The 15,381-nt window shown below is 52.1% G+C and overlaps 1 protein-coding gene across 24 annotated transcripts in view; it reads right to left on the reverse strand.

Annotated features, from left to right (window-relative positions):
- Positions 1 to 15,381, reverse strand: part of ZMYND8 (zinc finger MYND-type containing 8) — a 108,634-nt gene that overhangs the window by 21,743 nt on the left and 71,510 nt on the right. For all 24 annotated transcript variants that reach the window (XM_053671090.1, XM_053671102.1, XM_053671099.1 and 21 more), the window contains 2 exons: positions 7,034 to 7,186; positions 3,702 to 4,211 (listed from right to left, as the gene is read on the reverse strand). In XM_053671090.1, the coding sequence (XP_053527065.1) occupies positions 3,702 to 4,211; positions 7,034 to 7,186 (663 nt within the window). The remainder of the gene's footprint in view (positions 1 to 3,701; positions 4,212 to 7,033; positions 7,187 to 15,381) is intronic.

Genomic DNA, 15,381 nt, shown 5'->3' on the forward strand with positions numbered 1-15,381 from the left:
GTCAAGTTTAAGACTAAAATGGATTTATTTTTTTTTAAGAGTAGGTTGCTTCAAATAAAAATGGACTCAATAATTATATAAGCAAGACTTGGGAATGGCAAACATAACAAACGTGAATGCCTCAAATCTGAAACAAGCCGCTTTAGGGTCGACGTCTTCTGGGAAGAGGTGGACTATGGGGGGAGAGGGTAGGATTTCAACAGGCAGGGGTGAGAATTTGCGGGGGGAACAGCATCAGCCACGACGTGTTCGGGAAGAGGAAGCACTGCATTTCGGGTAAGTGGGGAGCAGCTGGAAGGCAGGTGAGGGCCAGAAGCACTGAGCACAGTGGGGGGGCTCCTCTGTATAGGGGGTATCATTTATCACTGCAGGGGTCCCGGCCCCCGGTGAGGGGAGCCTCCCCGCAGAGAGGAGGCCCCGAGGACCCCCCACACACAAGGTACAAGTCAGCACCCCGCTCTTAGACAATGTGCCTGAACATCAAACTCCTTTAGGGAGGATTCCGTCAGTCTTTTTTAGATTTATTTTCCCTGGAAAAGACATGTGCTGGATGGCCCCAAGGACAACTTTTTGGTGAGCTGTGTGGTTTAGACTGCCAAGGAAAGTGAGAGGAGATAAGCTGACTTTTCTAAATGGGGACTTTCTTGGTGGCTCTCACATTTGGCTGGTGTTCCTGCTCCTCTGGAGAGGAGAGCTCAGCCAAGTTCAAGGGCAAGAGCATTGGGCGGGGCTGGAAGGGGAGCTCTTCTTCCAGTGAGGAGCCCTCATCCTTTCCCAGGACAACCTGCCAAACACTGGATAGAGTCCCTGCCCCTTCCAGGGAAACAGGTGGCTTTGAACTTGACCCTTCTAAGAGGCCACGTGGGACAGCTGACCTGCAGGGTTTTCAACCTGCAGAAGTACCTTCAGTGCCTCCCCATCTTCTGCCAAATTACAAAAAAACATATTGTTATTGCTGATTAACTAGCCTAATCCCACACTCTACCCACCACCACCCGCCTACCGCCCGGCCCAAAGGACAACCATGAAAAGGTCTTTTTCTCTCCGGATGTGTAACAGCAAACAGCGGGCTTTGCACACAGGCTACAGCACGTCCGCAACCACACCCATCCTCAAAGCGCTCTTTGGGGGTTTCATTCACTGAAGCATTTTAACTTCCAGTCTAGGAGGTTCTGATGGTTTTCAGAGAAGAAAAAGGGCTATGGAAAATTCCACTGGTCCTAGAAATTCAAGAGTGTCTGATCAATTGCCTATAGCCCAACAAAGGGTGAGTTTAAGGCCAGCACAATAGAAGCTGTCCCATCCAGTTAATCTACTTATTCCCGAGTTCGGTCACTGCCTTGTGCATAAAGGAGGGCCTTTTAAGAGGAAGACAGAAACTGCTGGTGTTATGGGCATAGCAAAGGTCTCCAAGCGAGCTCCGTCTGCCTCTGTTCTGAGATCACCGGCTGTAGAAGCTGTTTTACTATCTGAAGATTCATATTCTACATATAGGCTCCAGTCCTCGCTGAAGGTAAGCTGGGGGTCACCACAGCACATTCCAAAATGCCCTTCGCTTAATTAAATGTATTAAGTAACAACACTTTGTCGAAAAGGTGCTCTCTCTACTGTGGAGTCCAACATGAAGCCAGTTCTTCAAGACCCAAACCACCATCAGGGGTTATGGATTTAAGACTGGTTGGTTTTGCCCCAAACCCTAGGAATCTGATCTAACTAAATTATGTTGTAGAATCATCTTCAGCTTCATCCACCACCTAGGGTCTCCTGGAGAAATTTCCCTCAGCGAGTAGTGCAAGGAAGAGCTCTATTTTGTTTAAGTAACTAAATGTTTTTTCTTTTTTGGAACATGTAACATTTTTTAAGGGACTGTGTTTCCCTTTTTGCTTTGACTGCTGGGAATCTCACAGCAAGACTGAAATAGTATGTATTTCCGCACATAATAAACTTTCCCCAAACTTCCCACTATTCTGATTTCGTTTGCATTTTGTCTCATGATTAAGTATTCTTGACAATCTGTCCTAAGTCCTTTCTGGAAGAAGAAGGGGCATAAAACCAATAATCAAAAGATTTGTTCCAGAAGGAAAGAATTGGTATAAATATATCCCTTCATAGGAGCACTGCCATCTGCACCCAACAGTTCCTCAAATGGAACAAATGCTCCTCCTACTGTTCTCTGAAACATCAGAGGAGGTCCCGCAACATGACTGCCTTTTTCAGAGACCATCCCTGAAGCTCAGAGAGGACGCAGGAGGGTGTGGTGATCTCCCTGTCCCTCAGTCCCACTCAACTGCCTTCTCCCCCTCCATCGCACCACATGGGGACATTCTGGCCTGTCCGGGTGACTGCAGGATGGTGCAGCTCAGGCTGACATGACCACAGAGCAAAGATTCTCGAGGCCCGTCCCTGACTTGCCTTTGAAGCAGCCAGACTAAGAAATCCCGGGGACAAAGAACCCCATCTTACTCAAGGGTACAGTTCGGAAGTTAGCTCCTATCAGAAACTAGGCAGAGCCAAAACTTAAACCTAGTGATCCCTTAAGTTACTCACCAAGTACATAAGGTTTTATGGCTGTAACCTTTAGTCTGTCCTCAGGCAATGCCTTTTGGGGCCCTCAACTCAATTCTGTATGACCTTTCTTGGGCCTGTCAGAATCCCCTCGCTACCCGTTTGGCGAACCAACTGGAAAACGTGCTGACTGCCATGTCAGTGGGAAGGCTACCCTTCCGATCGTTCACATGTTCCTTCCGGGGCTGGGCCGACATGCTGGGCGATGACACTTGGGACTGCCACTGCTGGGCGGCTGCCACCAGCATCCAGTGGGGAGAGGCCAGGGATGCTGCTAAACGTCCTCCAATGCGCAGGACAAAGAACTACACAGCACAAAATGTCAGTAGTGCCAGTGCTGAAAAACCCTGGAATTGCGTAGACCGAATGCCAACGTGGGGGAATAACGATTCCAGTGCACACTGTGTCACGCCCCCCGGATCTCCAGCACCCCAAGGAGCACCCACCCACTACTCTGGTGCCCCAACTCTCGACAATGGTCTCGTATTCTGTTAAGAAGATGCACTTCGAGCCCTGGCTGGTGTAGCTCAGTGGATTGAGTGCGGGCCTGCGAACCAGAGTATGGCAGTTGGATTCCCAGTCAGGGCACATGCCTGGGTTGCAGGCCAGTTCCCAGCAGGGGACCCACGAGAGGCAACCATGCACTGATGTCTCTCTCCCTATCTCCTCCCTCTCCCTCTAAGATAAATAAATAAAATCTTTTAAAAAAAAAGAAGATGCACTTCGAGATGCCTGGCCAGCATGAAGGGAAGAAAGGGAAGCTAAACTCATCAAGACCTTCAACGTGAAGGCTTCTAACAATTTCAGCCTTGTCAAATGTCTAAATGCTGCCAAACGCTTTAGGAAAATAAATGGATGTATTGGGGGGAAAATTACTCGGGCTAAAAATGCCTTGACTACCAGGAGCAACTACTACTTTCTAGGAGACTTTTATTTTTCTGTGCTCAGAATCCACCACGCTGGGTACTGAGCAGGTAAAGAGGTGGGTGGGCCCAGTTTAAGTCCTGGTCCTATCAGATAACCAGCTAAGTGACTTTGAGCCAATCAAAGTTCCAGGTCACAGAGCGTTGATCATACCAATAAAAGCTGGCATTCGAAACCAAATCGAGAAAGCAGAAACCAGTTTAGTCACTTACCATCCTGCTTGGGAGATGGTTCTTTGGGTTCCTTCTTATTTTTCCGACCCTCCCGCCCAGAATGGTCTTCTCCTAAATCTATGACAAGTTCACTCTCTGAGTCAGAGTCCAGGCCCAAATGGACTGTTGGGGAGTCCATCTCCTCCTTTCCCTTCAGTTTGTCTTTCGTGGGATGCGGCGAGGGATTGGCCTTCTCCGCCACGTCCTTCTCGGGCTGAGGACTCGCCTTTCCCTTGGCTGAGTCTGGGTCTGCTTTCTCGCTGGGTGGAGACGGACTTTTCAGCTCCTCTTTAATCTCCACTGGGTTTGTCGGTTTGGGCTTTTTTTTGGCAGCCGAGAGCTCCTTGTCCATCCGACTCCCCTCCTTGTCTTCTGTGTCTTCTGGCTCATTCTTGGACTTCTGCTCGTCATCACTGATGTACTCGCTGTCACTGCTCTCTGACTTCTCGGAATCCTCCGAATCGCTGTGCTCTACGGCCGTGTAAACATCTTCTGAGATCTCATTTATGCCTAAAGTCAAAGAGAAAACCCAGCATGTGGCGTAGTCACAAAATAAAGAGCAGGACCAAACACGCAAACATTTTCCACGCCAAACGCTGGAAATAAAAAAAAAACATTTCAAGTCGTATCACAACTGGCCTGGTGGGGTTAGCAGTGAACTCAAAGTGCCCTGAAGACAGGTGACAAATGCCACTTGTATTTGGACATAGTTTCCAAGACAACATGGGACCAGACAACCCAAATTTTAAATTTATCTGGAGCTTAATCTTTGCAATATTGGTGACTGGGACATGGAAAATGGGAGGGATGGGAGGGAACACCAGAGATAAACTACGAAAACTGATCCATTTTACAGAGTAGAAAATAGAGGCCCAGAGCAATCATTTGTCCTAGGACACAAAGAAAACCAAGACGGGGGCAGGGCCCAAACCCTGGGCTCCAGACTCACCCCTATACTGTTCTCAAGCATTCCAAAGCATGAGAGCCCGTCACCTGTCCGTCCAGGGTGCGAAGAGGTTAAACCCAAGTCTCAAGCTGAGGTTGCAAACTCACAGGCCACAAGCCACACCCAACCGGCCGACCCATCTGACTTGGGGAGCCATGGCCTGGCTCACAGGGCAGTTTGTTGTTGCCTCTTGTTTGTGAATTTGGCACTTGTTGCCCAATTCAAAAAGCAGGAAATGTCACACGGAAATCAAAAACGGGGGGCATCTACTGAGAGTCCCACTGTGGGTAACAAACAGGCCTGAGAGGCAACGGCCGGCCTGGGTGGAGAAGCCACCGGCCCCGGCAGGTGGGGCAGCACGGACTGCAGGTGCCCCAGCGGCCCACCCCCTCACCCTCCGCACTGACAGAGAGCAGACGGCCACTGTGTTTGCGCTATTCCTCCACTGACAGTGGAGCCAAGGGGGAAGACACGTATTTCCACGTGTCTATCAAAAGGGGGAAAAGACAAAATAAAAATAGCAGGTGTTTCATATACACACAAATGATCACAGGCAAAAGCGTATCTCTCGTGGTGGTTCCATCTAACCCACTTCTGTCTCCTGCTACTAGCCAGGAGCGTCATCAGGCAGCAGGTGAATACTAACTACTATAGCCTAAAATTTTGAAGAGAGAAAATCCCAGTCAACGCGTTGTCCTGTGCTCATTCTAGAGCAATGACGGCCTGACCCAGACTCAGTGAAAGAGCCACAAACAGCCCTGGGCGCTGGACACCAGCAGAATCACTGGGGAATTACATCCGCCTCCACCAGGGCTCAATCAAAAAGAGGAGATGTCAGCCCTGGCCGGTGTGGCTCAGTGGACTGAGCGCTGGCCTGCAAACCAGCGACCGCTGGTTCAATTCCCAGTCAGGGCCCATGCCTGGGTTGCAGGCCAGGTCCCCAGTAGGGGGCGTGTGAGAGGCAACCACAGAGTGATGATTCCCTCTCTTTCTCTCTCCCTTTTCCTCTCTCTAAAAGTAAATAAATAAAATCTTTAAAAAAGAAAAAGAGGAGATGTCAAAATACAAAAACTCAGATCTCGTATAATTTCTGAATCCTTAGGCTTATGCTACTGGTCAGGCATAAGTAAGGCGAGCATGGCCATGTGACCACACATGTGACAGGAAAAGCTTGGGTACTGGAGCCCAAAGGACAGGAATTGGAATCCTGCTCCACTGTTTCATGAGCTGTGTAACCCTGAACGAGGGACCTACCTCTCTGAGCCTCAGTTTCTTCATCTGCAAAATGCACCTGATAACAGTCATCAACCTCCCAGGACAATCTCTGCCCAGCGCTTACTGAGCAAAGTGCCTGGTGCATCATCAGAAGCACCCAGTAAATGGACATATTAAAATTCTCATTCACGATAATAACAAACCAAGGAGTTGGACCACCTGCATGAAAGGACCCAAGAGGGATATTTAAATGGACTGCAAGGCTTCATCCATGCCAGTCAGTGTCCCAACCAAACTCCTCCGACAGCCCAGGGGACGCCAAACTGCAGCTCCTTCCTTACCCAAAGGTCCAGAGCAGCCCCGACACATCAGTCTCACTGTGGAGTGGCTCTCTCTCCCCCGAGGCCCAATCATCCCATTTCTTTATAAATGCCCTCCTGGTTTTATTTACTTATTCAACCAATATTCCAGAGCATTACATTGTGCACAAGACCCAGCACCTTGGAGAAGGCAAATCTTGATAAGGCAACCTCCCTGCCCTCAGTGAACTTCCAGTCTAGTTGGGAGGGAAGGATACCCTGCCACACAAACGGACGACTGTTGCTTCTGAGCAATACTGTATCAAAGGTGGTGGGCAGATGGGGAGAGCAGTCAGGGGAGGCTTCCTGGAGGAGGTGACACTGAGCTCAGCCTTCGGGACAGGGTTTAGGTAGGCAGCACGATTGCAGGCAGCACGGGGCAGAGGAAGGGAGGCAACAGACACAGAAGCAGGATGGGTCTGCCGGGTGGGGCGGGCCCAGCCTGGAGGAGGAGGCTTGTGTTGGACACCTGGGGACATAGTCAATCCTGATGTCAAGACACTGACGTGTACCGACAGGGTGTGCAGAGGGCAGACGCCGGAGGGCCTTTCTGCTTCTGAAGCCTCTGACCACCTGCACCTCAGGTCTGCAGGCTGCCCCCACCGAGGAATGAGCTCTGAGGGACTCGAAGGGCCCGTCTGAACTATTAGCTAGCAAATCTGAAACACGCTGCCCTGAGCGGCAATACACTCTAATGGAATAAGCAACTCTAGGTTCAGGCAGCCAGGACCCAGCTCTGATCTCACCTGGGCGGCATCCCTACTGATGACGATGACGACACTGATGACAGTGAAAGCAAACCAAGGACGTACCTAATTGTGCTTTGCAACTCTCTATCGTCTTGTCGAGATTCAGCTGGAAGCGGCTGCGAATCTGCCGCTTGGGAGAGATGAGCGCCACGGGGGCCGACTGCTGCTGCACAGACTCGCTCAGCTGCTTCAGGTCCATCTCGGCCTTGCTGCGGTCTGGAAGACACGGCCATCCCCTCGTCAGACCGGGCACTGGAGGGGCGGACACGCAGCTCTCGCAACACAGTGTCCTCGCAAACACACGTTTCAGAACATGGGAGGGAAAAGAACCTGAAACATTTTTGCCACTAGTTCCAACGTCATCTACCCAGTAACACGGGCTGACTTGGAGATAACAGCCCCAAGGAAAACACTTGGCAGGTTTGCTCAGTCTACTAAACAATCGCCTGGGTCGCCTTCGGCATTTAAAATGCACGATCCCAGCCAGACGGCTGTCTGCGGAACTCGGCATGTCATCAGGGACTCTCGAAAGCCAAAGGTTACAGTAATATGCTCCATCTCAATTTTAGCAGATAAACGGACACCACGTCTGGCCGGAGCATGCTTCGAACTCCAGGCCCACGTCAGCGAGGGATTGTATCCAAGAGAGACGGCCGAGCCCCTCAGAGGATAACTGGGGCCCCCGGCTCCTCATTTACCAGGGAGACTTCATTCCTCTTCAACCTCATCTGGAGCTCAAATGAAAAAGGAAGGGAAAAGAGAAGAGGCAGACCTTCCTTCCAGCAAGCCCGCTGTGCCTCCCTTTGGCTCCCAGCACCGAGGGAAGTTAACAGACTAGCCCTGGATATTAAATCTGTGTCTTCTCGCTCAGGGAAGAGGAGCCCAAGGTCCTCAACCTAATCCCAGGAGAGGGCCCCTGTGGACACCGGCCAAGGTCCCGCCCCTCCTCCCCACCCCCTGCCAATTTCTGCCTTGGGCGCTTCATGGGACCAACTGGACCAGATTCCATGAGTGCACATTTCTTGAATTTCTCCCTTACCTCCTCATCTACTTCCTCAGCTGCCTCCTCCAGGGTCCCAGAAATATAAGAAGGGGACAAAAGGGAGGAGGCTGCGAAGGCCCAGGAAGCGATGAGAGACCTTGCGGGCAGGAGCACCGTCCCTCAGTCTCTCATCCTGCCTGCAAACCTCGGGCACCCCCTGCAGCCGACTCCAGGCAGAGGACGTGGGCATCTCCTGCAAACCTCGGGCACCCCCTGCAGCCGACTCCAGGCAGAGGACGTGGGCATCTCCTGCAAACCTCGGGCACCCCCTGCAGCCGACTCCAGGCAGAGGACGTGGGCATCTGCCCTACCCGCACCGATCCCAGAATGTTAGTCAGAAAGCACATGGCGCCGAAACAAGGACAGAGAGGAGAAGCGACCTTTGAGCCTGTTTGCACCAGCTGAGAGCTCACACCCCGACTTCCCGCTGTCTTCCTGCGACACTCCCAAAGGGGCCACCTCCGCCCCCAGGCTGCTGAAGAGGCCCAGGAGACAGACTGAAAGCCTTCACTTTCTCTGGTTTTGTTTTCCGACAGACGGGACTCACGAACCTTCTCCTTCCCCCAGGAACGGGGCTCTTCCCTACGCTGCCGCCCAGACTGGTTCCTGTAAAGGGACCACCCAACACACAGGCGACCAAAGCAACAACTTGCTCAGACTTGGTTCTTTCGCCATCAGGAGGCCTCCACTGAGATAAGATTAGGATGGGCCTTTTCCCAAAACACACACTCTGGGATGGATTGCCAGGAAGGTTCCAGAAGTGAGCGGTCCAAGGAAACAGAGACAGCATCCTTATCATTCAAAAAAAGGCTCTGAAAACTGTATCAGGGTGTGTGCACACAAGTGTGCATGGGCTTGCACGTGTGTTCGTGGGTGCGTGGACAGCCACTTTGGAGGGGAGGGATGTCTGTTCCAATTTCCTGGAAAAGCACCTTCTGAGAAGACAGAGGGAGGCAGAGACAAAACAACCAGTAGGAGGAGACCCGGGGAACAGGCGCTGCTCCGATGAAAGACAGCACAAGCAGAACTTGAGGGCTTCGACGGTTAAGCACCAAGCGTGACATCTGTCTGGTCACGTCTGCTCTCAGAAATGAGGAAGCAGCCGGGGCCTGGGAGCTTAGCTGGTTAGAGCGTTGCCCTGAAATGCCACGTTGTGGGTTCAGTTCCCAGTCAGGGCACATACAAGAAGCAACCAATGAATATGTAAGTGAAATAGCAAGTCGATGTTTCTACCTTTCTCTCTCTCAAATCAAAACATCTTTTAAAAATGAGGAGAATATTAGATTCCAGAGAAAAAAAGACAGCCTTTTCAAGTTAGAAAAGAAGTATCTCACCCTTGCTTGTGTGGCTCAGTGGATTCAGTGCCAGCCTGTGCACTGAAAGGCTGCTGGTTCGATTCCCAGCGGGGGGACATGCCCAGGGTTGTGGGCCAGGTCCCCAGCTGGGAGCATGCAAGAGGCAGCCGATCAATGTTTCTCTCACAGATCAACATTTCTCACCCTCTCTTTCCTTCCCCTCTAAAAATAAATGAATAAAATCTTATTTTAAGTATCTCAACAAAAATACTTCCCATGAAGCGGGGTTGGGGAGAGGGCTGCTACCCAAGTGATATGCTCACCAACATCCTCAATGACATTCTTGTGTGGTTAGCAGCCTCCAAATAGCAGCTATTTAAAAACACAACTACTATACCAGGGATCAGCAGACTTTTCTGGAAGAGGCCAGAGATTAAACTAGGCTCTGTGGGCCACACAGGACCTGGTGCCAAAGGGAAAAGAAACACTTTGTGAAGAAATGCACGTGGCTGTGTTCCAATAAAACTTTATTTACAAAAGCAGGTCGGGGGCCAGCTTTGGTGTGCAGGCTGTAAAATCTGCCATCCCCTGTACTGTGGGAGTCCCGGGGACTGCTAACATGGCTGCACACAGAAACTATCTGTAGAATTGTTTTTTAACCTTAATGCCTTAGCCATCATCCCTGGAGACTCTGGATTAACTAGCCAGAGGTGCAACCCGGCCATCGGCCTTCCCAAAGTGCCCTGGGTGATCTAATGCTGCTGCGGTTGACAGCCCTGGATTCAACCAACGTGAGTCAAGAAAACTCCTCGTGATCTGCCCGAACCCTGGCGTATCCGTGTGAACAGAACCACTCTTCCAAACCTCAGGGTTCAGAGAAAGAGACCTACACCTCACAATCAAGAGGAGGGAAAAGAAGGAAAAGCACCGCATTTCACAAAATAAGGTCCCTCAAGTCAAGAAGCTACTGTCATATGTATTCTAACAGGAGACCACCAGAAGCCAGGGGGCTGGGATCGGGTCCCTGGGGACACACCTTCGGTGTAGCCAGATGCAATTATCTTTCTGGAACTTTCAGCTGCACTTGACTCTCCTCCTCCACCAGGAGAAGAGAGGGGCTGCTGTCTGATTTAGCTCACAGTAGCTCATCAGGACTCTTTCCACCCCTGCTCTTCTATATCAGGAACATCTCCAGAATCCACGCTCACTGCCAACACCGTGAACTTCTCAGTTAATAGGAAGACAGCTCAGGCTATAAATGGAAACCAGGGATTAAAGAAAATACCCACGCTGGAGGAAGAGGCACCATCTCACATTTCTGGAGGCAGCACCAATCAGAACGGCCCCTCGAGAGGGTAACAGGGCAGTAACTCTCCAAATGTCAACTGTCCGCGCCCTCCGACCTGAGGCTCCACTTCTGGGAATGTACCCGATGGACACACACTCCCATGTGGGTAAAAGGGTCTTTACTGGCAGCTGTTTCGACAGCAAAAAAGTGGACCACAACCTCGAGTCTGTAAATAAGGTGCCTAGATAAATAAATCACAGTTCGCCTTGAGATGGATCAAAAGGCAGCTGCTGACGGAACACAGCGGCAGAACCCTGGACACAGGTCTGGACAGGCAGCCTGTTCAGTGAAGAAGGCACCAGGGCAGAACACGCTAGCACTGGCATGGGGGAGGAAAGAAGGATGTGGAACACAGATACACATACGTGGGGGTGCTGGGGGCTTGTTAGGTCTTTGCTGGGGGAGCTGGTGGAGGGGGGGGCCGTCCTGTGCAGAGTAACCCTGGCCTCCACCCACCAGATGCCAGTAGCACCCACATTCCGGTTGTGGCAATAAAAATGTCCCCAGACACTGCCCCATGTCCCCGGGGAAGCAATGTCCCTGGGGAAGCAACGTCCCCCAGGTGGAGAACCACTGGTATATATGGAGAGCTCTCCACAGAGGCAAACAACAGGTGACCGAGGTCAAGGTCACCTGTGAGGAGGCGGCACAGAGGCAGGTAATCGGAGGTGGCAGCCAGCGTCGGTTCTCATTAGACACCGTTCTGTACTTTGAAATTTCTTTTACCGTGGGCATTCATGACTTACAAAGAACAAATAAACTTTTTGAAAGAGAAATACAACCACTTCTTTTCTGGTTAAAAACATTTTTCTTTGTTCAAAAGCTGTCGGCAGACCATGATGGATGGGCTTCCAGGAGCCAGGAAACGGCAGCTCCTTCGAGGGAAGAATATTCAGATGAGAGACCCTGGCAGATGCTCTCGTGTCCACCAAGCCACACAGAGATCTTCCTCACCTGATTCACTGTTTCAAAAAAAAAAAAATCAAGTCCTAGCCTGGGTGGATCAATGGATGAGACCAGCATCCTGTGCACCAAAGGGCCGCGGGTTTGATCCCCATTCAGGGCACACGCCTGCGTGTCGGTTCAGTCGCAGTGCAGATGGGCACAAGAGGGAGCCAATCAACATTTCTCTCCCCCCCACTCTCTGTGGCGAAGGGCGGCAGGGTATCTCAAGTCAGTAAATGTATCCTTGGGCGAGGATTTAAAAAAAAAAATCAACACAATCTCTGGGAGCCCAGGGCCCCTGCTGTGCACCCAGGCTCTGGAAGAAGGCCTGTCGCCCAAGGTCCCACAGAGGAAGAAAGAACGCCTCCCAGCAGCCGAAAAAGCAAGGCCAAGGGCTCCGTTCAGACCACACTGCACTGCTCTGAGACCAGCGAGGCACATCTCTGTGACGACTAGGAGGGCTGAACTGCGGCTGCGTGTGTTCCGCCCGAAGCAGGCACCCTCTGGGAGATACGAGGAGGTGAGAATTCGCAGAGAACGCAAACCGGAGTCTAGAAGAACCAGGGCCTCCTCCTCTGTCCCAGCCTCACCAACTCAGTCTTATTTATGGCTTAGAATCACCACAGAGTCACAGGAGGGGCCACGGCAACCCTCCAGGGTCCGGCTCCTTGTCTGGAGCTGAGAGAAGAGGCCCAGGACAGCCAATGCGGGGCCGTGGGCCAGCAGCCGGGGCAGGGGCAGGGTGGCCTCTGCAGAAACCGTCCCCTCGCTCACACACTGGAATTAACTTCAAGAGTAATTTGGTAACCAACAGATGACCCAGGGGCTGGTTTGTGTATTTTCAAGTTCTATTTATTTGGCCTAAGTAGAGCTTTTATTTTTTTGATAAAATTGAGGCCAAATTTTAAAATCTAGGCGCATTTGTCCTGGTCAGGTGGCTCAGTGGGTTGAAGTGCCATCCCATTCACCTGCAGGCTGAAGGTTCGATCCCAGGTCGGAGCGCACACAGGAGGCAACCCAGCGATTGATTTCTTCCTTCCCTCTCTCTTTCCCTCCACTCCACTTTCCTTTGCTCTCTAACATCAATACAACATATCCTCAGGTGAGGCTTTTAAAATAAAATAAAATAAAAACTAGGAGAATTCACATAAAAACCTGGTTTTCTTTCTGTTTCTCTTGAAAATTTAGTATCTGACTGACAACACGGTTCAAGTAGTGGGAGCTGCTTCCTTTAAAAAAGCACTTCGCCCTCCGAGTGACCCTCATTCAGGACATTACCTTACCTGTGACCCCTACACGGGGGACCAACTACTTCAAGAGCACACGCAAGTCACGGCAGGGCCCTGCCCTGAAGCAGTTCAGCTCCTGCACCCGGTTAAGAGCCCAGGCTACAGAGCAAAACAGGCCCTACTGTGCGCCAAACCACATGTGACACAGGGAGGGTAACCTGCCTTCTCTGGGCCTCGGTTCCCACTTCTGTGAAACGGGGCTATCACCGACCTCAAAGGGTATTGTATCCTTTTAGTAGATTTCAAAATTCACTGAGTTTTTACACCCGCACGGATTCGGTAACCAGCACCACAAACAGCATGCAGGACAATTCCGTCTGCCACGGACATGACATCCCTTTGCGATCTGTAAAACCATCACTCACCCCCCACCCCTGGCCATCACTGATCTGTTTGCCATCTCCATAATTCTGCCTTTTCCCACGTAACTTTGACATTGAATATTTTGTTAGATATAACGGTGCCATTATTATCACTAGCGCTGCCTCATTTCTGTCTCCTCACAGTATTTACAGAGATGTCAGGCATAACCAAGCCCCATAAAGCACACGCCCCATCCCTGGGATGCATGAGAATTATTTAGCAGGTCCCTCCACTTCCCCATTTTTCTCTACCCATCACTGACACTTTTCACTGGTCCCTATCTGCCCCGTTTTCCGGAAGGTAACTGAAACTCCAGCCCTAAGATGCCCGCATTCCCAGTGCTTGTGTTCCGCCAACAAAAGGAGGCACGTGTCCCGGCACGGGAAGAGCCAGGGGGAGGTCCTGAGGCCCGGGTTCCACTGTGCCCACCACCCAAACACAGGCCAGGAAGAGACCGTGCACTCCCACCATGGCTCAAGACAAACCGAGAGACCACAGTGTCACGAAGATGCCCCAGGACCACCTGGCTTAGGGAAGGAGCTATTCTTGCCACGCATGGCTGGCAAAGAGGAAATGGGACCGTGAGAACACCTGCCCACGGCCGTTCTTTCCGGGGTGCGGAGGCGGGAGGAGGGCATGAGCACAAACCACACCGCTGAGAACGGCCACTATTTCCCGGGGCAGCAAACGGGCCCCCCTTTCGTTCAAATGAGCAATGCCCACAGTCAGTGCGGACTGGAGCCCCTAAAGCCACCCCCTGACTGTCCGATCACATTGGAGCTACGCAGACAGGGGACGCAGGGGGTCCCAGGTACTGGCCTCCGGGGAGACACAGGCTTGCTCCAACCCCACCACCGTCGGGCTCTGCCAGGCTGAGCACCAGAAACCGCTCTCCAGACCTCAGTTTCTCCGTCTGAAAAGGACACTGCAGGACAAGAGGAAGCAGAGGAAGGCGCTGCCTGACCCCAGAGGCTCTGCATTCCTGCTCAAGCTCCTTCCCCAAACCCTGTACAGGAGGCTCCAGGGCGTGGCTCTGTCTCTGTCCCCTGCCCCTTTTCAACCCCCAGTGCTGACTACCCTCCTCACTCAAGTGCCCCAGGGCCCTTACTCTCCCTTGCTGCCCTAGACCCAGATCTCAACCTCAGCACTACTGCCGTGGGGGGCGGGGGCAGAAAGGGGCAGGCAGGATGGGTTTGCATTACTGACCTGCAAACACTCATCACTCACTGCCAGAGGCAGGCATGGCCACCCCGCCCTGGCCCCAGGGCTGTGAGAGCCGCTGATCTGAACTCACCCCTGTGTGCAAATCAGAGTATACCTCCTGCCTTGACCTGGCCTCGGGGCACCCAACACTGGGAACCTAAAACTGCACTCTTCGTCCCTATTCCTCCTGCCACAGCCAATCCGTCACCATGGTTACTGGACAACCCGAGAATTTCTGGTGGGGGGGACTCCTCGGTGCACTGCAGGGTGTTCTACTGCATCCCCCCGCTTCTGCCCACTGGATGCCAGCAGCAGCCCCCACCCCCAGTGGTGACGACTACCAACGTCTCCAGACACCAGAAGTGTCATTTGGAGGGAGAGAGGAACTGCCCAAGTGGACAGAGGCCTGTCTCCACCCAGCAGCCAAGAGGCCCCTCTGATATGCTCAGTCAGTTCACAGACCTCCACTGCTCAAACCAGGGTCCTCAGGGGCCCCGTGCTCTCTGGCCTCAAGGCCTCACCTCTGCGCCCCCCACCAGGACCCACTGCCTGGGCCTCCTTGCCGCTCCTGTAACACACAGTTCTTCCTTACCCTAGAGCCTGTAAAGTTCTTGTTCCTTCTAGAATGTTCTTCCGCCTGGTCCAGGCCTGGCTCTTTTTTTCCTGTCATGCAACTCTCCACTCAAACAGGCTTTCCCTGCCCCTCCCACTGCCTCTCCTCCCCACCCCTTCCTTATCCTATTTTCCCATTTTCCCTCCTGGCGCCGGCTGTCCTGTTTATCTACCTTGATTATTCTCCGCCCCTTCCTAGAACCCAAGCTCTCTAACTAACAGCAGGGCCCCACTCACCACACTCTGCCCAATGCCTGAAGCAGTACATAGCACATAACAGATGCTCAATCAAAACTGGGAGCCTTGGTGGAAGG

This window comes from Artibeus jamaicensis, unplaced genomic scaffold (assembly GCF_021234435.1).
Source record: "Artibeus jamaicensis isolate MK-2021 breed Jamaican fruit bat unplaced genomic scaffold, CSHL_Jam_final contig_685, whole genome shotgun sequence".
Taxonomy (NCBI): domain Eukaryota; kingdom Metazoa; phylum Chordata; class Mammalia; order Chiroptera; family Phyllostomidae; genus Artibeus; species Artibeus jamaicensis.